The sequence below is a fragment of the Aquarana catesbeiana genome, linkage group LG10 (assembly GCF_042186555.1).
Source record: "Aquarana catesbeiana isolate 2022-GZ linkage group LG10, ASM4218655v1, whole genome shotgun sequence".
In the NCBI taxonomy this organism is placed as follows: Eukaryota; Metazoa; Chordata; class Amphibia; order Anura; family Ranidae; genus Aquarana; species Aquarana catesbeiana.
Genome location: NC_133333.1, coordinates 251,519,801 through 251,538,173, shown reverse-complemented (window position 1 = coordinate 251,538,173; position 18,373 = coordinate 251,519,801). Strand labels below are relative to the sequence as shown.

The 18,373-nt window shown below is 47.7% G+C and overlaps 1 protein-coding gene across 1 annotated transcript in view; it reads right to left on the bottom strand.

Annotated features, from left to right (window-relative positions):
• The window catches only part of DNAJC11 (DnaJ heat shock protein family (Hsp40) member C11), a 217,607-nt gene that overhangs the window by 6,668 nt on the left and 192,566 nt on the right, over window positions 1-18,373 (bottom strand). Inside the window, exons 10-13 of the mRNA XM_073603624.1 lie at window positions 14,247-14,363; window positions 12,062-12,217; window positions 9,688-9,757; window positions 1,979-2,036 (exon numbers count right to left, since the gene is read on the bottom strand). Of these exons, the coding sequence (XP_073459725.1) occupies window positions 1,979-2,036; window positions 9,688-9,757; window positions 12,062-12,217; window positions 14,247-14,363 (401 nt within the window). The remainder of the gene's footprint in view (window positions 1-1,978; window positions 2,037-9,687; window positions 9,758-12,061; window positions 12,218-14,246; window positions 14,364-18,373) is intronic.

Below are 18,373 nucleotides of genomic sequence, written 5' to 3'. Positions count from 1 at the left end.
TGCAAGCTGCATCTTTGGGGGCAGCTTCGGAGCGGTGTATACAGCGCTCCCAAAACGCCCTGCCCATTGAAAGTATTGGGCAGCGCTGCCGAATCGACTGAAAAGCGATTTAGCGCTTTTAACCCCTTTGTTACCCTTTGGGGTTAAAAGCGCCCCGCTCCCGCCTGCAAAGTGGCTCTGCAGCGCCGCTAAAACGAGCTGCGCTTTACCGGGACTGCGGGGAGGTCTAGGTGTGAAAGGGCTACATACATACGTGGTATCGCTGCAATCATCAGGAGAATTTATTTCGGGTTGTACTTTGGTGGTAAATTATGATGGCAAGAAATATTCAGCTAAAAAAAGAAAAAAAAAAAAGTTTTTTTTTTACTAATTTGGGCCAGTTTTTTTTTATGTTAAAAAGAAATCAGGAGATATCGTTACCATTTACCACCAAATGAAGGGCCAATTCATCGTGAAAAAAAAAAAACTCGGTATAATCCACCTGGACACACAAGGTAGTTGTGATGATATATTCGGTTTTTCGAACACATGTCAAAGATACAAAATTGTGCTTAGGCATTTAGATTTGTTTTACCCTTAGGCGTGGAGGGGTTAATTGGTTTGTGTGAAAGTTCTAGCATCTACAAACCATTGGGATATATACTGGAATGTAGACGCTATACTAGTGATGGCGGTGATCAGCCATTTATAGTGGGACTGTGATATTGTGGCAGCCAAGCTGGCGCTAACTGACACTGGCTGGGAGGGACACTAACTGACACGAACATTGCTAGTGGCACTTCTACAGTGATCAGTGATTACTCTGACTGTAGTAATGACACTAATGAGTGATGGGGGCAAAAAAAAGGGCAATCAAGGGGTTAACTGTGTGTCTAACAAGTGTCTCTGTGCTGCTTTTACTCACAGGATCTGGATGTTTTTTTCCCTGAACTCAGAGATGATTTCAGGGAGAAGAAAAAGCTAAAATTGCTGTTCTGTGCTCTGTGTGTCTGTAAACACAGAACTCTGTGCTGTGATTGGCCACAGCCGATCAGCAGATATTCCATCTGTGCTCGGATGCATCAGTGTTAACCAGGCAATTCACCTGGACAGAGATGGCACAAGGGCAGTCAGTTACTTCCTCTCCCCTTGTCAATGATGGCGGGTAAGCTTTGGACCCTCCAGCTCATAGACTTTCCAAAGCACTGGGGTCGTTGGTTTGAACCCCAGCCAGGATACTTCCAGTAGAATGTGGCTGGCTCTGGAAGAGGCTTTTGTTTACCTGGTGCCAGGCACTCAGCAGGCTACAGATGGGGGGCCAAGCAGGTTCTATGCTTGGAACACACAGGCATTGCACTCAGCACCAGGACAGGGTCATCCAGTGCCCAGGGCAAGGATGCACAATTGCACCCCCTACCAAACCATTAATACATGCCGTAGAAAGGGCGTACCACCCCCTTCCCTTCCTGCCAACCCCTTGTCCCAGCCCCGATTGCTCTGCAACACATGATAACCTAATATCTTCCATTGCGGTGAGCTGCACCGCATCACTAAAAAAAAAGGTAAGCAAGCACAGTGGCTTAGTGGTTGGCACTTCTAGTGGCATCTAGTCCCAACCAGGACCATATCGATCCTGGAGTTTGCATGTTCTCCTTGTGCTTGCGTGGGTTTTCCTCCTGGTACTCCAAAGACATGCTGGTAGGTTAATTGGCTCTGTCTAAATTGGCTCCATTATGTGTGCGTGTACGTATGCGTGTGAGCGTGGAACCTGACATTCTAAGCTCCTTCACACAGGGATGTGAATGTTCGATAGGTAAAGTGCTGCATATACTGTCAGCGCTATATAAATATATGTAATAAAGAGGAAATTCTCTGTGTGTAACAAGTCACCATAAAGAGCCAGAGCCTCAGCCAAGTCCTGAACCGTTCCCAAGCCCAGGATAGGATTGGGCTGTTTATGGTCACTTCTAGGAGGGGATAAAATATATATTGGATTTACCCATTTTAGATTCTTCAGCCTCAATTATCCTCCGTACAGACTCCTGCATTAAACGTACCTGAGTGAAACAAAGTGAGAATTAGAAATAAATATCACAGTACAGCAGGGGAGGGAAAGGAAAGGTAGATAAATGCTGTGGATAGGTGGGGGTTAAAAGCATGGCGGAGGAAAATGTGACAGTGGTAGGCCAATTAATGCAAAAACAAAAAAAAACAAAAAAAGCACCTTCCCTACACTGTTACAAGGTTGGAAACGTTAAATGGGCTAGAACAGTGATCTCCAAACTGTGGCCCTTTGCTTGTCTTCATCCAGCTCTTGGGGCACCATCGTTGGGGTCAGTGGAAGGAGTGGTGACCCATCGTTGGGGTCAGTGGAAGGAGTGGTGACCCATCGTTGGGGTCAGTGGAAGGAGTGGTGACCCATCGTTGGGGTCAGTGGAAGGAGTGGTGACCCATCGTTGGGGTCAGTGGAAGGAGTGGTGACCCATCGTTGGGGTCAGTGGAAGGAGTGGTGACCCATCGTTGGGGTCAGTGGAAGGAGTGGTGACCCATCGTTGGGGTCAGTGGAAGGAGGGGTGACCCATCGTTGGGGTCAGTGGAAGGAGGGGTGACCCTCCTTCCACTGAGCCCAACGATGGGTCACCCCTCCTTCCACTGAGCCCAACGATGGGTCACCCCTCCTTCCACTGAGCCCAACGATGGGTCACCCCTCCTTCCACTGAGCCCAACGATGGGTCACCCCTCCTTCCACTGAGCCCAACGATGGGTCACCCCTCCTTCCACTGAGCCCAACGATGGGTCACCCCTCCTTCCACTGAGCCCAACGATGGGTCACCCCTCCTTCCACTGAGCCCAACGATGGGTCACCCCTCCTTCCACTGAGCCCAACGATGGGTCACCCCTCCTTCCACTGAGCCCAACGATGGGTCACCCCTCCTTCCACTGAGCCCAACGATGGGTCACCCCTCCTTCCACTGAGCCCAACGATGGGTCACCCCTCCTTCCACTGAGCCCAACGATGGGTCACCCCTCCTTCCACTGAGCCCAACGATGGGTCACCCCTCCTTCCACTGAGCCCAACGATGGGTCACCCCTCCTTCCACTGAGCCCAACGATGGGTCACCCCTCCTTCCACTGAGCCCAACGATGGGTCACCCCTCCTTCCACTGAGCCCAACGATGGGTCACCCCTCCTTCCACTGAGCCCAACGATGGGTCACCCCTCCTTCCACTGAGCCCAACGATGGGTCACCCCTCCTTCCACTGAGCCCAACGATGGGTCACCCCTCCTTCCACTGAGCCCAACGATGGGTCACCCCTCCTTCCACTGAGCCCAACGATGGGTCACCCCTCCTTCCACTGAGCCCAACGATGGGTCACCCCTCCTTCCACTGAGCCCAACGATGGGTCACCCCTCCTTCCACTGAGCCCAACGATGGGTCACCCCTCCTTCCACTGAGCCCAACGATGGGTCACCCCTCCTTCCACTGAGCCCAACGATGGGTCACCCCTCCTTCCACTGAGCCCAACGATGGGTCACCCCTCCTTCCACTGAGCCCAACGATGGGTCACCCCTCCTTCCACTGAGCCCAACGATGGGTCACCCCTCCTTCCACTGAGCCCAACGATGGGTCACCCCTCCTTCCACTGAGCCCAACGATGGGTCACCCCTCCTTCCACTGAGCCCAACGATGGGTCACCCCTCCTTCCACTGAGCCCAACGATGGGTCACCCCTCCTTCCACTGAGCCCAACGATGGGTCACCCCTCCTTCCACTGAGCCCAACGATGGGTCACCCCTCCTTCCACTGAGCCCAACGATGGGTCACCCCTCCTTCCACTGAGCCCAACGATGGGTCACCCCTCCTTCCACTGAGCCCAACGATGGGTCACCCCTCCTTCCACTGAGCCCAACGATGGGTCACCCCTCCTTCCACTGAGCCCAACGATGGGTCACCCCTCCTTCCACTGAGCCCAACGATGGGTCACCCCTCCTTCCACTGAGCCCAACGATGGGTCACCCCTCCTTCCACTGAGCCCAACGATGGGTCACCCCTCCTTCCACTGAGCCCAACGATGGGTCACCCCTCCTTCCACTGAGCCCAACGATGGGTCACCCCTCCTTCCACTGAGCCCAACGATGGGTCACCCCTCCTTCCACTGAGCCCAACGATGGGTCACCCCTCCTTCCACTGAGCCCAACGATGGGTCACCCCTCCTTCCACTGAGCCCAACGATGGGTCACCCCTCCTTCCACTGAGCCCAACGATGGGTCTCCCCTCCTTCCACTGAGCCCAACGATGGGTCTCCCCTCCTTCCACTGAGCCCAACGATGGGTCTCCCCTCCTTCCACTGAGCCCAACGATGGGTCACCCCTCCTTCCACTGAGCCCAACGATGGGTCTCCACTCCTTCCACTGAGCCCAACGATGGGTCACCCCTCCTTCCACTGAGCCCAACGATGGGTCACCCCTCCTTCCACTGAGCCCAACGATGGGTCACCACTCCTTCCACTGAGCCCAACGATGGGTCACCCCTCTTTCCACTGAGCCCAACGATGGGTCACCACTCCTTCCACTGAGCCCAACGATGGGTCACCACTCCTTCCACTGAGCCCAACGATGGGTCACCACTCCTTCCACTGAGCCCAACGATGTGTCACCACTCCTTCCACTGAGCCCAACGATGGGTCACCACTCCTTCCACTGAGCCCAACGATGGGTCACCACTCCTTCCACTGAGCCCAACGATGGGTCACCACTCCTTCCACTGAGCCCAACGATGGGTCACCACTCCTTCCACTGAGCCCAACGATGGGTCACCCCTCCTTCCACTGAGCCCAACGATGGGTCACTACTTCTTCCACTGACCCCAACGATGGGTTACCATTTCTCCCACTATCATTGTTGGGGCATTCCTGATGACCAAAGGTGCTTTGCAATTTCTTTTACTCCCAAGCCCAGGACATTGCCTACTCCCACTAATGCCGAGGCAATTTCTTCTCCCACTGGTCACAGTCCGGCCCCACTGAAGTCTGAAGGACAGTAAACTGGCCCTTTGTTTTGACAGTTTGGAGACCCATGGGCTAGAATGTTTTTGTATTCTGTAGCAATAACAGTACACTTCATTGGAAGAACCAGAACACAGCATTTCTACAGGTGTCTCCATGGCCTTAGGTGTATGTATAAAGACATTTGGATGAGAAGTGACCTTAACCCTTTTGCAGCTTACATCAGCAGGAGTGGGGCATTTTACACACAAGTCAAAATCTGATAAGCCAACAGTATGTTTGTCCCCCTGCATAGGCCCCCTTCGCCATATTTTCCAGCCTCTGCTGTCCTACCTGTGGACCTGGGACCAGCATGACAGGTGCCGCTGGGTAGAGGGGAGGGAGACCAGAAAACGTTCATTTGCTGATCTCCTCTAACAAGTAACATCACTTTCTGGTTCAGCTGTCACTTTCCTTTTAGTTTCAATGGAGGGAGGATGAGACATCAGGGGTCTAAAAAAACGCCGGATGTCTCATTAAAGAGAACCTGTCACAACAAAATTGTATCACATTTGGTCCCTTCCTTATTAAAAAATAAAGTTTAATTTAAAAAAAACGTAAAAAAGAATGAAAAGTTATAGCAAAGCACTTAAAACCCCACAAACTAATTTTGAGCCCCCACATACACAACAAACACATGCGTTGACAGTACCTATGCACCAAAATGTAAATTGCACTACATGTTGCATATCATTGTACACAGGGGAGTGAGAACTATCATTGTAGGCCCATTGATCACCGTCACCTCTAAACGGATGGCCTGTAGGGGCTTTTAAAGTGTTACCTATGGAAGATTTCGGGTACTGAAGTTTGTCTCCGTTTTAAGGGGCACAAGCAATTTTCAGCCTTGACATGTTAAGTATCTATTTACTCGACACAACCTTATCTTTTATATTTTACCAAATAAACCCCCTGTGTAATCTATTGCATTTGTGTGCCCTAAACTTAAAGCGTTTTTTTTTTTACATTTCATATTCCTGCTATGTGCCTGCTGTACCACGTACTTGTATCAGAAAGTCTTCTGTCCTCTTTGTATTGCTTCCTCTCAGTGAAATCCTTGGTGTTCCTGACAGTCCCTCTGCTTTCCTATTAAAAACTGACAACACTAAGCAGGAGAGCACACTATGGTCAGTTCTTTAGCTATGCTGGGAACTCCCCCTGCTCTCCTCCAATGATCAGACTTGTCCTGACACCCCCCCCCCCTTCCACTGAACAGCCATTCACTGGGAAGCTCAGTGTGCTGCTGCTTCTCCTCCCCCCAGCTCTTATGCAGCTGAGAACAGGAGGGAATGTGATCACGCGAAAAAAAAGGTTTTTTATATCTATACAAAAATGTTTTGCCTTTCATTTCTATTTTAAACTGAATGGGTTGTGTTACAAGGTAATGGTTTACAAATCGCTCAAACTATGGTGTATTTTTAACTGAAATTTTGTGCTTGATAAACAGTTGAACTAATATCATGCGTCATAAAAAAAAAAAATAGAACTACCACCATTTCATTTTTGAGTCTCTGATTTCAGAAAATAAGGGGATTTTTTTTTGTTACTCACCGTAAAATCAATTTCTCCGAGTTCATTGATGGACACAGCTCTTCTGATTTTTGACCATAGGGTTATAGCGACACCTACTCCTTTAGAGAAGTAGGTGGCGCTATAACCCTATGGTCAAAAATCAGAAGAGCTGTGTCCATCAATGAACTCAGAGAAATAAGTTTTGGGGATTTTAACAAATCATTAGGTCTAAAAATGTTTTGTTAAAAGGTGTGCATAAAAGAAAAAGAAAAATATGCAAAAGTGGCTCTGGCAGTAAAAGCTGAAAGCCCCACCCCCATATAGCTCATCGCCCCAGTAATTAACCACTTTCCGACCGCAATAGGTATATATACTCTGCAGGCTTGCAAGTGGTTTACCGGGGTTATGGCTGAAGAGATCAGCCATAACCCTGGTACCGTTTTTTTTTTTTTTTTTTTTTTTATTTGCAGCCGGCTTTCTCATGAGCTGCTGGAATGCTTTCTGAAGCAGCAAAAATTAGAAGGGCAGTGGAAAAAAAAAAAAAAAAAAAAAAAAAAAAAAAAATTATATATATATATATATATATATATATATATATATATATATATATATATATATATATATATATATATATATATATATATATATATATATATATATTTTTTTTTTTTTCATCACTTCAGCCCTGGAAGATTTGGCTGCTCAATAAACAGGCCACTTTTTGTGATACAGCACTGCGTTGCTTTAACTGACAATTTTGCGGTCATGCGACACTATACCCAAACAAAATTGACGTCCTTTTTTTCCCCCAAAAATAGAGCTTTCTTTTGGTGGTATTTGATCACCTCTGTAGTTTTTATTTTTTGTGCTATAAACAAAAGAACCGGGACAATTTTGAAAAAAAAAAAAAAAACAAAAAAACAAAAAAACAAAAAAAAAAAAAAAACACATTATCTTTTACTTTTTGCTATACTAAATATCCCAATTTTTTTTTGTCAAACAAATTTTTTCCTCAGTTTAGGCCGATATGTATTCTTCTACATTTTTTTTTTTTACTAAAAATATCACAATAAGTGTATATTAATTGGTTTGCTCAAACGTTATACAAAATAGGGGATAGATTTATGGCATTTTTATTATTATTTATTTTTTACTAGTAATGACGGCGATCTGCGATTTTTATCAGGACTGTGATATTGCGGCTGACAAAATTGGACACTTTCGACACATTTTTTGAACCATTGACAATTATACAGCGGATCAGTGCTATAAAAATGCACTGATTACTGTAAAAAGGTCACTGGCAGGGAAGGGGTTAACACTAGGAGGTGATCAAGGGGTTCCCTTGAAACTGTCTTCCCTGACTGTGTGTTCTAACTGAAAGGGGGATGGGACTTACTAGGGGAGATGACAGATCGTTGTTCATACTTTGTATGAACACATGATCTGTCTCTTCTCCCCTGAAAGAACTGGGATCTGTGTGTTTACACAAGCACTTACATCGCGGCGCCCCTGGCGGCGCACGGGCCCCCTAGTGGCCACAATGGGAAGCATCGTAAGGTAATGCCGATTTGCCCAGCCGAGCCAACCTGCTACAGTAAAACTTTGGCGGCTGGTCGGCAAGTGGTTAAAGCGCACCCATCCCTCTGTGCTTACGCGCAAAAGTAAACGCATACATAAGTCGCACATGCATATGTAAACGGTGTTCAAACCACCCATGTGAGGTATCGCAGCGAACATTCAAGAGCAATAATTCTAGACCTCCTCTGTAACTGTAAAGAGGTAACCTGTAAAAGGTTTTTAACAACGTTGTCTATGGAGTTTTTTAAGTACCGTATTTTGTCGCCATTCCACAAGCGTGCGCAATTTTAACCACTTGCCGACGATATACTTCGGCAGAAGGGCACATACAGGCAAAATCACGTACCTGTATGTTGCCCTTTAAGAGGCGGCCAGCGGGCGCGCCCGCGGCTAGCTCTGTGAGTCTGGTCACGGGTCCCGTGGACTCGACCGCCGCGGGGATACCCGCGATCACCTCACGGGGAGGAAAAATGGGGAGATGCCGATGTAAACAGCATCTCCCTGTTCTGCCTAGTGACATTGGAGCAGCGATCAGTGAACTGTCACACATAGCCACCCCCCCCCACAGTTAGAAACATGCCCCTAGGACACACTTAACCCCTTCACTGCCACCTAGTGGGTAACTCCTTCACTGCCAGTGACATTTTTACAGTAATTAATGCAATTTTTTAGCATTGATCGCTGTATTAATGCCAATGGCCCCAAAAATGTCAGATGTGTCCGCAATAATGTCGCAGTCACGATAAAAATCACTGGTTGCAGCCATTTAAAAAAATAAAAAATTATTAATAAAAATGCTATAAAACTATCCCCTATTTTGTAAACGCTATAACTTTTGCGCAAACCGATCAATAATCGCTTATTTTTTTTAATCAAAAATATATAGAAGAAGAATACATATCGGCCTAAACTGAGGAAAAAAATATTTTTTTAATATATTTTTGGGGGATATTATAGCAAAAATTAAAAAATAATGCGTTTTTTTCAAAATTGTCGCTCTATTTTTGTTTATAGCGCAAAAAATAAAAACCGCTGGGGCGATCAAATACCACCAAAAGAAAGCTCTATTTGTGGGAAAAAAAGGTCATCAATTTTGTTTGGGAGCTATGTCGCACGACCACGCAATTGTCAGGTAAAGCGACGCAGTGCCGAATCACAAAAAGTGCTCCGGTCATGAAGGGGGTAAAGTCTTCCGGGGCTGAAGTGGTTAAACCCTGACATGTTAGGTATCTATTTACTCGGCGTAATATCACCTTTCACATTACATAAAAAAATTTGGGTACATTTTTTTTTTTTTTTTGTTTTAAATATATTATAATGTATTTTTTTCCCAAAAAAATTGCGTTTGAAAAATCACTGCGCAAACACCACGTGACTTAAAAAAATTGCAACAATCGCCATTTTATTCCCTAGGGTCTCTGCTAAAAAAAAAAAAAAAAAATATGTTTCAGCAATAGCAACAGAGTTGTAATGGGGACCCGGGTGAAAGGTTCTCTTTATTGCGCTTCCCCCTGGCTTTTTATCACTGCGATATTTACATAGTAAAAGGATTATGTAAATGAAATACTCACGGCTGCCTCCGCCTCTTGCTTTTTCTGTAATATATCTGACGCCGAGCTTTCCCACTGCTTCTCCAGCTCCCTAATTATTGAGATAAACACGAGGAGACTTTTACCGGGAGATCCGGCCACCCACAGCGAATCATTTCTAATATGTACAGCAAAATCCTTCCAACACCCAGACAACAAAAAGGTGGCACCTCATTTTTAAACCCAATTCCAGATGAATCCCCCCCCAAAACCACTACCACCCCATTTTTTTTAAACCTCTGCATAAGTATGTTTTATTTGCAGGTTTTTTGGTCTAGGCCAGGTTTCTCAAAACTTCTTAAACAAAAGACCTGTTTAGGGTCCTTCAGGCTTGGTGGTCCATGGGCGTAAATAAAATACGCAACTCCCCTGTGGTTAGTAGGTGTAGGGATAGCTCCGCATTCATTGGTGTCAGTGGGAGGAATAATGCCCCATCATTGGTGCCAGTGGGAGGAATAGTGCCCCGTCATTGGTGCCAGTGGGAGGAATAGTGCCCCGTCATTGGTGCCAGTGGGAGGAATAGTGCCCCGTCATTGGTGCCAGTGGGAGGAATAGTGCCCCGTCATTGGTGTCAGTGGGAGGAATAGTGTCCCATCATTGGTGTCAGTGGAAGGAATAGTGCCCCGTCATTGGTGCCAGTGGGAGGAATAGTGCCCCGTCATTGGTTTCAGTGGGAGGAATAGTGCCCCGTCATTGGTGCCAGTGGGAGGAATAGTGCCCGTCATTGGTGCCAGTGGGAGGAATAGTGCCCGTCATTGGTGCCAGTGGGAGGAATAGTGCCCCGTCATTGGTGCCAGTGGGAGGAATAGTGCCCCGTCATTGGTGCCAGTGGGAGGAACAGTGCCCTGTCATTGGTTTCAGTGAGAGGAATAGTGCCCCGTCATTGGTGTCAGTGGGAGGAATAGTGCCCCGTCATTGGTGCCAGTGGGAGGAATAGTGCCCCGTCATTGGTGCCAGTGGGAGGAATAGTGTCCCATCATTGGTGCCAGTGGGAGGAATAGTGCCCCGTCATTGGTGCCAGTGGGAGGAATAGTGCCCCGTCATTGGTGTCAGTGGGAGGAATAGTGCCCCGTCATTGGTGCCAGTGGGAGGAATAGTGCCCCATCATTGGTGCCAGTGGGAGGAATAGTGCCCCGTCATTGGTGTCAGTGGGAGGAATAGTGCCCCGTCATTGGTGTCAGTGGGAGGAATAGTGCCCCGTCATTGGTGTCAGTGGGAGGAATAGTGCCCCATCATTGGTTTCAGTGGGAGGAATAGTGCCCCATCATTGGTGCCAGTGGGAGGAATAGTGCCCCGTCATTGGTGTCAGTGGGAGGAATAGTGCCCCGTCATTGGTGCCAGTGGGAGGAATGATAGGGTACTATTCCTCCCACTGTTAACAAAGATGGGGCACTTTTCCTCTCACTAATATCGAAGATTGGCCAGCATTTCTTCCACCGATACAAACGATCGGGGCACTATTCCTCCTCCTACTTGACCACAAGCGCTAAGTAATTTTTTGACTCCCACTGACCACCAAGCCAAAAACATTTTCTAATCCCACTTGCCCTCCTAAAGTCTTTAGGACAATAAACTGGCCCTTTGTTTAAAAAGTTTGGAGACCCCTGCATTAGGGTAAAAAATAAATAACTTTCTGCATGCAACCCCCCCCTCCCCCCTTATACTCACCTGAACCTCTTAATTCAGCGATGTGCACCAGAGCAAATGCTCTCCACCACCTCTCTCCTCACTGGTTCCCGCTGCTGCCAATCACAGCGAGTGAGGCGGCAGCAGGGGGCGGGGCTAAGGTGCGCTCTGTGTGTCTATGCAGACAAAGAGCCAACCTGTGCATGAGTGCCCCGCCCCCATAGCCAGTGACATGCTATGGAGGGTACTTAGCCAGGGGGGGTCGGGGGGAGCCAGGAGGGCTGGTGGGGACCCCAGAAAAGGAGGGCAGCTCTGTGCAAAGTATTACAGAGCAGGTAGGTGCAACAGATTTGCTATTTTTTTTTTTAAATAAAATGTGATCCTTTATAAATCGCTTTAAGAAGGATTTGGATACATTTATTGTATGTTGGACCCCTTACCGTCCTCCAGATCGGGCCATATAAAATCTGCAAATTCCATTTGTTTCCTTGCTTGATACACAAAACAAAAAAAACCAAAAAACAAAAAACAAAAAAAAAAAAAACCAAAAGAAAAAAAAAACCAAAAGAAAAAAGAAAAAAAAAAAAAAAAAAAAAAAAACACACTTCCCCGTAAAATGATTTGGCCGGTTCGATAACAAAATACCTGATGAATCAACGCCCCGAATCCTTGAGACGCGCCCCACGCCTGTCCGGCTGAATTATCGGCGGGGCGGCTGCTATGTACTTACTTCTCTTTCTGTGCCTTGAGGTACGGCCTGATAATAAGCCGGTGCATGGCCACATAGATAACGAGGGGCCCGATGGTGGCATAAAACACGGCGCTGGGTAGGAGCTGATCCGTCAGGTGGATAGGGAAGAAATATGTCTGGCTGGCTCTATTCAACCTAGAACAAAAAAGAAGAGGAAGAATAGATTAATGCAAGGAGTCCGCTGGCGGCCCAGCGAGGGAAAAATCCATTATTTATACATGCTGGATCTCATCTGACCCCGGAGTGCATCACTTGACACATCTATTATCTCCCGCCTTGTGATACGCCGCCGCTGGGTGGGCCCCCACAACAAGACCGCTTGTTTTATGCTGCTTCCTCCTTCCATTACCGGCTCCTGGCTGGCCGGGAGTGAGCCAAAGCAGAAAGTTCCTTATCCCTTTCGCTGCCAGAGACGTTTTTTGCATTTTTTTTGCACGCATGCTTTCAAAACCATCATTTTAGGCCTGAAGATAACATAAAACCCCCCAAAAACATGATATATTTTCTGAAAGCAGAATAAAATAGTGGTAGTTCCAATTTTTTTACATCACATATTACCACAAAGGTCTAGGAAGATTTCAGTAAAAAAATTACACCAAAGTTAACTTAAAATTACCCAGTTTTGTTGGTAAAATATAAAAGCCGAGGTTGCGCCGAGTAAATAGATACCCAACATGTCAGACCTTAAAGCGGTTGTATACCCACACAACATTTTTATTTATTTTTTTTAAACCCTGTAAGGCACGGCATACTAGCCCATTATGAAATACTGCACGAGGCGTAGGCAGCTGTTCCCGGTCACCGCTGAGGGAGCTGACATTTCAATTCGGCGTGTTTTCCGGGTTCGCGGCTCTGGCGCTGTGAGTGGCCGGAGCAACAATGTCGTCACTCCCGCGCATGCGGGAGACTTCATTCCGGCGAGGTCCGGCAGCGTCTGCCGGACCTTCAGCCAAACCTTCACAACACATGCGCCATTGACGTCAGCGGCTGTATGCAAAGTGAATATCTCCTAAACCGTACAGGTTTAGGATATACCGCATATACTCGAGTATAAGCCGACCCGAATATAAGCTGAGGCACCTAATTTTACCACAAAAAACTGGGAAAACTTATTGACTTGAGTATAAGACAAGGGTGAGAAATGCGCAGCTACTGTAAGTGGAAAAGACGGTCAACAATGCCCATTTGCATGCCTCACTGTGCCCATTTGCAGCTACAGGTCCCCCGAACTTCAAACTCGGTAGTTGAGGGTTCCTAGATGCCCCCTAGCTGCAGCCAAAATTTGGGGTCTCTGGACCCAAAGGGTCCCGAAATGACATTGCTGCAGATGGACACAGTTGACCGACTTTGGGGCCCCTTGGTGCTAGGAACCCCACATGTCATGTGCAAACCCAGTGGAACTAGCACTACAACATATCCAAAGCTGGGGTTCCTAGCACCAAGTGGCCCCGAGATACGGGGCCCCAAAGTAGGTTCGGAAAATGTCATTCTCTGCTGCAGAAAAGTGCTTGACATTTTCCGAACCAAATTTGGGGCCCCGTATCTCGGGGCCACTTGGTGCTAGGAACCCCACCTTTGGATATGTTGTAGTGCTAGTTCCACTGGGTTTGCACACCAAATTTGGGGTTCCTAGCACCAAGTGGCATACGAGATACGGGGCCCCAAATCAGTTAAGAAAATGTCAATCACTTTTCTGCAGCAGAGAATGACATTTTCCGAACCGACTTTGGGGCCCCGTATCTCGGGGCCACTTGGTACTAGGAACCCCAGCTTTGGATATGTTGTAGTGCTAATTCCACTGGGTTTGCACACCAAATTGGGTCGCTAGCACCAAGTGGCCCCGAAATACGGGGCCCCAAATTCGGTGCGGAAAATGTCATTCTCTGCTGCAGAAAAGTGCTTGACTCGAGTATAAGCTGAGGGGGGCATTTTCAGCACAAAAAAAATGCGCTGAAAAGCTCGGCTTATACTCGAGTATATACGGTACTCATTTTACCTACAGGTAAGCCTTATTATAGGTGGGAGAAGCGAGGCGGTGATGTCGCACCACACCCTCGTTTTGTGAAATACAAACTGCAGCATCTGCCTCCTATACTGAGGTGCAAATACAACTCGTAGTTCTATATTTTGGGCTGTGGTAATTCACAAAGCTTTGAAGACTTACTTGACCTTTAGAGACACCCCTTGCGGCACGCCAATGCTGACCGTGGCTCCTAAAACACTGTGCCTGGAAATTTTCCTCTCTGCTCCATACTCAACCAAGGTCCCGAAAAGTCCAGCCCTAAAAAGGAGAAAATGGGAAAACTCATGTTAAAAGCCAACTCTGCCCAAACTGGTAGAAGAGCACAGAAGAGGTATCAGTGGGCCTTGACAGGATGTGGACACTTTGCCCTGAACTGACAAGGTGACGAGGTCCTTTTAATAGTCATGCACATCCCACCAGATAAACTATGAAATGAACTTGAAATTTTTTCTAAGGTACCAATATTGCCAAAATATAGCACCTTGTGGGGTCTACAAGTACCAGTGATATCCTTAAAGTGTCACTAAACTCACATCATAAAAAAAACGATCAACAAATGGTGTATTCCATGCTGTTCATACTCAGTCAACAGCAGATTCATTTTCTGTATGCTGCAAAAATCCTGGTTGATCCTGCTGCTCTCTATCTTTCCCTTCTGTCCATGTCCCCCATTCAGCTAGGGATTTTGCAGCTGTGGTGGCAGCTCTGCACATGCTCAGTATTCAGTGAGTTTCTATGCTAAGCATTTCCTCCTTATCACATCTGAGCAGCCCATGTGACTATAGAGTCACACTTGTGTTGTAAACACAGTGGTAAATAACAGCCCACTCCCTCCCCTTATGCCCATTAACAAGCTAAATACAATGGGGGCGGGATTACATGTAGATTGATGGAGGCTTCACCTCCCTCTTATTCTAAGACAGAGGGGCGTGACACAGCCTGTGACTGGCAGAAATCCGCCATGTTTTCTGCCAGTCACAGGCTGTGTCAAAAAATAATAAAGATTTGATTTCAAATATATATTTGTATGACAATTTAAAACAGTTATTATTCGTTATTGATTTTTACTCTGTATTCCAAATAGTGGCGGCTGGTGCCCAATTTTTTTTTTTGGGGAAGTCGGCAAACAAACCCACTCCCCCGCCCTCTCGCTCAGTCCGCCCTTACCCTCCAGGTCACGGGCGGCTTCCCCTCCCGGCCAATCAGGTTGCTTCTCCTGCCGGCCAATCCGGTCTTAGGACCCGTCTCCTGTCCTGATTGGCTGGGAGGAAAAGCAGGAAGACCATAGAGAATGTTGATTAGCGAATGTCACAAGTGAGTGGGCTCGGGGCACAGAGAACACTACTGGGGGGGGGGGGGGATTTTGGTGCAGAGGACTCTGCTATGAGGGGCAGAAGACACTACTTTGGGGGGAGGGGGGCAATGGACACTACAGTGGGGGGAGGGGGGGGCAGAGGACACTACAGTGGGGGGAGGGGGGGCAGAGGACACTACAGTGGGGGGAGGGGGGGCAGAGGACACTACAGTGGGGGGAGGGGGGGCAGAGGACACTACAGTGGGGGGAGGGGGGGGGCAGAGGACACTACAGTGGGGGGAGGGGGGGGCAGAGGACACTACAGTGGGGGGAGGGGGGGCAGAGGACACTACAGTGGGGGGAGGGGGGGCAGAGGACACTACAGTGGGGGGAAGAGGACACTACAGTGGGGGGAAGGGGGGCAGAGGACACTACAGAGGGGGAAGGGGGCAGAGGACACTACAGAGGGGGAAGGGGGGCAGAGGACACTACAGAGGGGGAAGGGGGGCAGAGGACACTACAGAGGGGGAAGGGGGGCAGAGGACACTGCTTGGGGGGGGGGGCCCACAGGACACTACAGTTGGGGGAGGGTCAGAAGACACAACCGTGTGTGAGTGGGTCAGAGAACACTACCTTGGGTGTGTTTGGGGTGGGGGTTGGGGCAGAGGACACTACAGTGGGGGGCATAGTATATTACTGGGGGTGAGTGATTTGAAGCAGGGCAGAAGACACTACTGTGACACACTGTTTTTATTGGAAACTTTTTTTTGTTCTTCTTCTTCTTTTTAAAGACAGACGATTGTCTATATACAAGAGCCATGTGTATTCTTCCTTGAATCTCGGTGTGCTTTGTCTATTGCTTCCAGATCTGTGCAGTAATCCAGTGTGAGACTTCCTGTACTAAAGGCCACTCACTGCTACTACTCTTCCTGTGCAAGGTGATGGGTCGTGTCTCCGCCCTCTCCTGTAGTGGGTGGAGCTTGCCAGGCCCCTCCCACAGCTCTGCTCTCTGCGTAAGCAATATACGGCAGAGTGATGGGCTACTGCTACGTTTACAAGGTAAAATCTGGGTTTGCTAAGGCATTTGCTGCACAGAAAGTGGATTTCTATCCTTTGTGGCTAATGAGAAATATACACTGCTCAAAAAGTCTAGCATCAGGTCAATTAAATTCCTGGGATATTGATCTGGTCAGGTGAGTAGCAGAGGTGGTTAATAATAATCAGTTTCAGCTGTTTTGGTGTTAATGAAATGAACAACATGTGCACTAGATGGGCAACAATGAGACGACCTCCAAAACAGGAATGGATTTACAGGTGGAGGCCACTGACATTTTTTCCCCTACTTATCTTTCCTTTTTCTCAAGTTTTGCATTTGGCTAGGTTCAGTGTCAATACTGGTAGCATGAGGCGATGCCTGGACCCTATAGAGGTTGAACAGGCAGCCCAACTCCTTGATGATGGCACATCAATACATTGCCATCACCATAAGGTTTGCTGCATCTCCCAGCACAGTCTCAGGAACATGGAGGAGATTCCAGAAGAGCAAGGAGGAACAGGATGAGCTCTGCCAGAGCTCTACAAAATGACCTCCAGCAGGCCACTAGTGTGAATGTCTCTGGCCAAACAATCAAAAACAGACTTCATGAGGGTGGCCTGAGGGCCCAACTTCCTCTAGTGGGCCCTGTGCTCATTGCCCGTAACCATGGAGATCGATTGGTATTTGCCACTGAACACCAGAATTGGCAGGTCCACCAGTGGCGCCCTGTGATTTTCACAGATGGGAGCAGGTTCACCCTGAGCACATGTGACAGACGTGAAAGGGTCTGGAGAAGCTGTGGAGAACATTGTGCTGCCTGTAACATCCTCCAGGATGACCGGTTTGGTGGTGGGTCAGTGATGGTTTAGGGAGGCATATCCATGGAGGGACGCACAGACCTCTACAGGCTAGACAATGGCACCCTGACTGCCATTTAGGTATCAGGATGAAATCCTTGGACCCATTGTCAGACCCTACGCAGGTATAGTGGGTCCTGGGTTCCTCCTGGTGCACGACAATGCCCGGCCTCTTGTGGCAAGAGTATGCAGTCTGGAGGATGAAGGAATTGATACCATTGAAAAACACCTCTGAGACACTTCAGTCTGTTCAGGAGCTCAGTGATGCCCTGGTCCAGATCTGGGAGGAAATACCCCAGGACACCATCCGTGGTCTCATTAGGAGCATGCCCCGATGTTGCATACAAGCATGTGGGGACCATACAAACTACTGAGTACCATTTGGAGTTGCTGCAATAACATTTCAGCGAAATGGACGAGCCTGCTGCATCATTTTTTCACTTTGATTTTCGGGGTGTCTGATGGAAATGAAAATGATCAACCTACAGAGGGCTGAATTCACAAACGATGTGCCATCCTTTCCTTCCTAACACATTACCCAGTCTACACCAGTATAGATCCTAACACATTACCCAGTCCATACCAGTATAGATCCTAAGACATTACCCAGTCCACACCAGTATAGATCCTAAGACATTACCCAGTCCATACCAGTATAGATCCTAAGACATTACCCAGTCCATACCAGTATAGATCCTAACACATTAACCAGTCTATACCAGTATAGATCCTAAGACATTACCCAGTCCATACCAGTATAGATCCTAACACATTACCCAGTCCACACCAGTATAGATCCTAACACATTAACCAGTCTATACCAGTATAGATCCTAACACATTACCCAGTCCATACCAGTATAGATCCTAACACATTACCCAGTCCATACCAGTATAGATCCTAACACATTACCCAGTCCATACCAGTATAGATCCTAACACATTACCCAGTCTATACCAGTATAGATCCTAACACATTAACCAGTCTATACCAGTATAGATCCTAACACATTACCCAGTCCATACCAGTATAGATCCTAACACATTACCCAGTCCATACCAGTATAGATCCTAACACATTA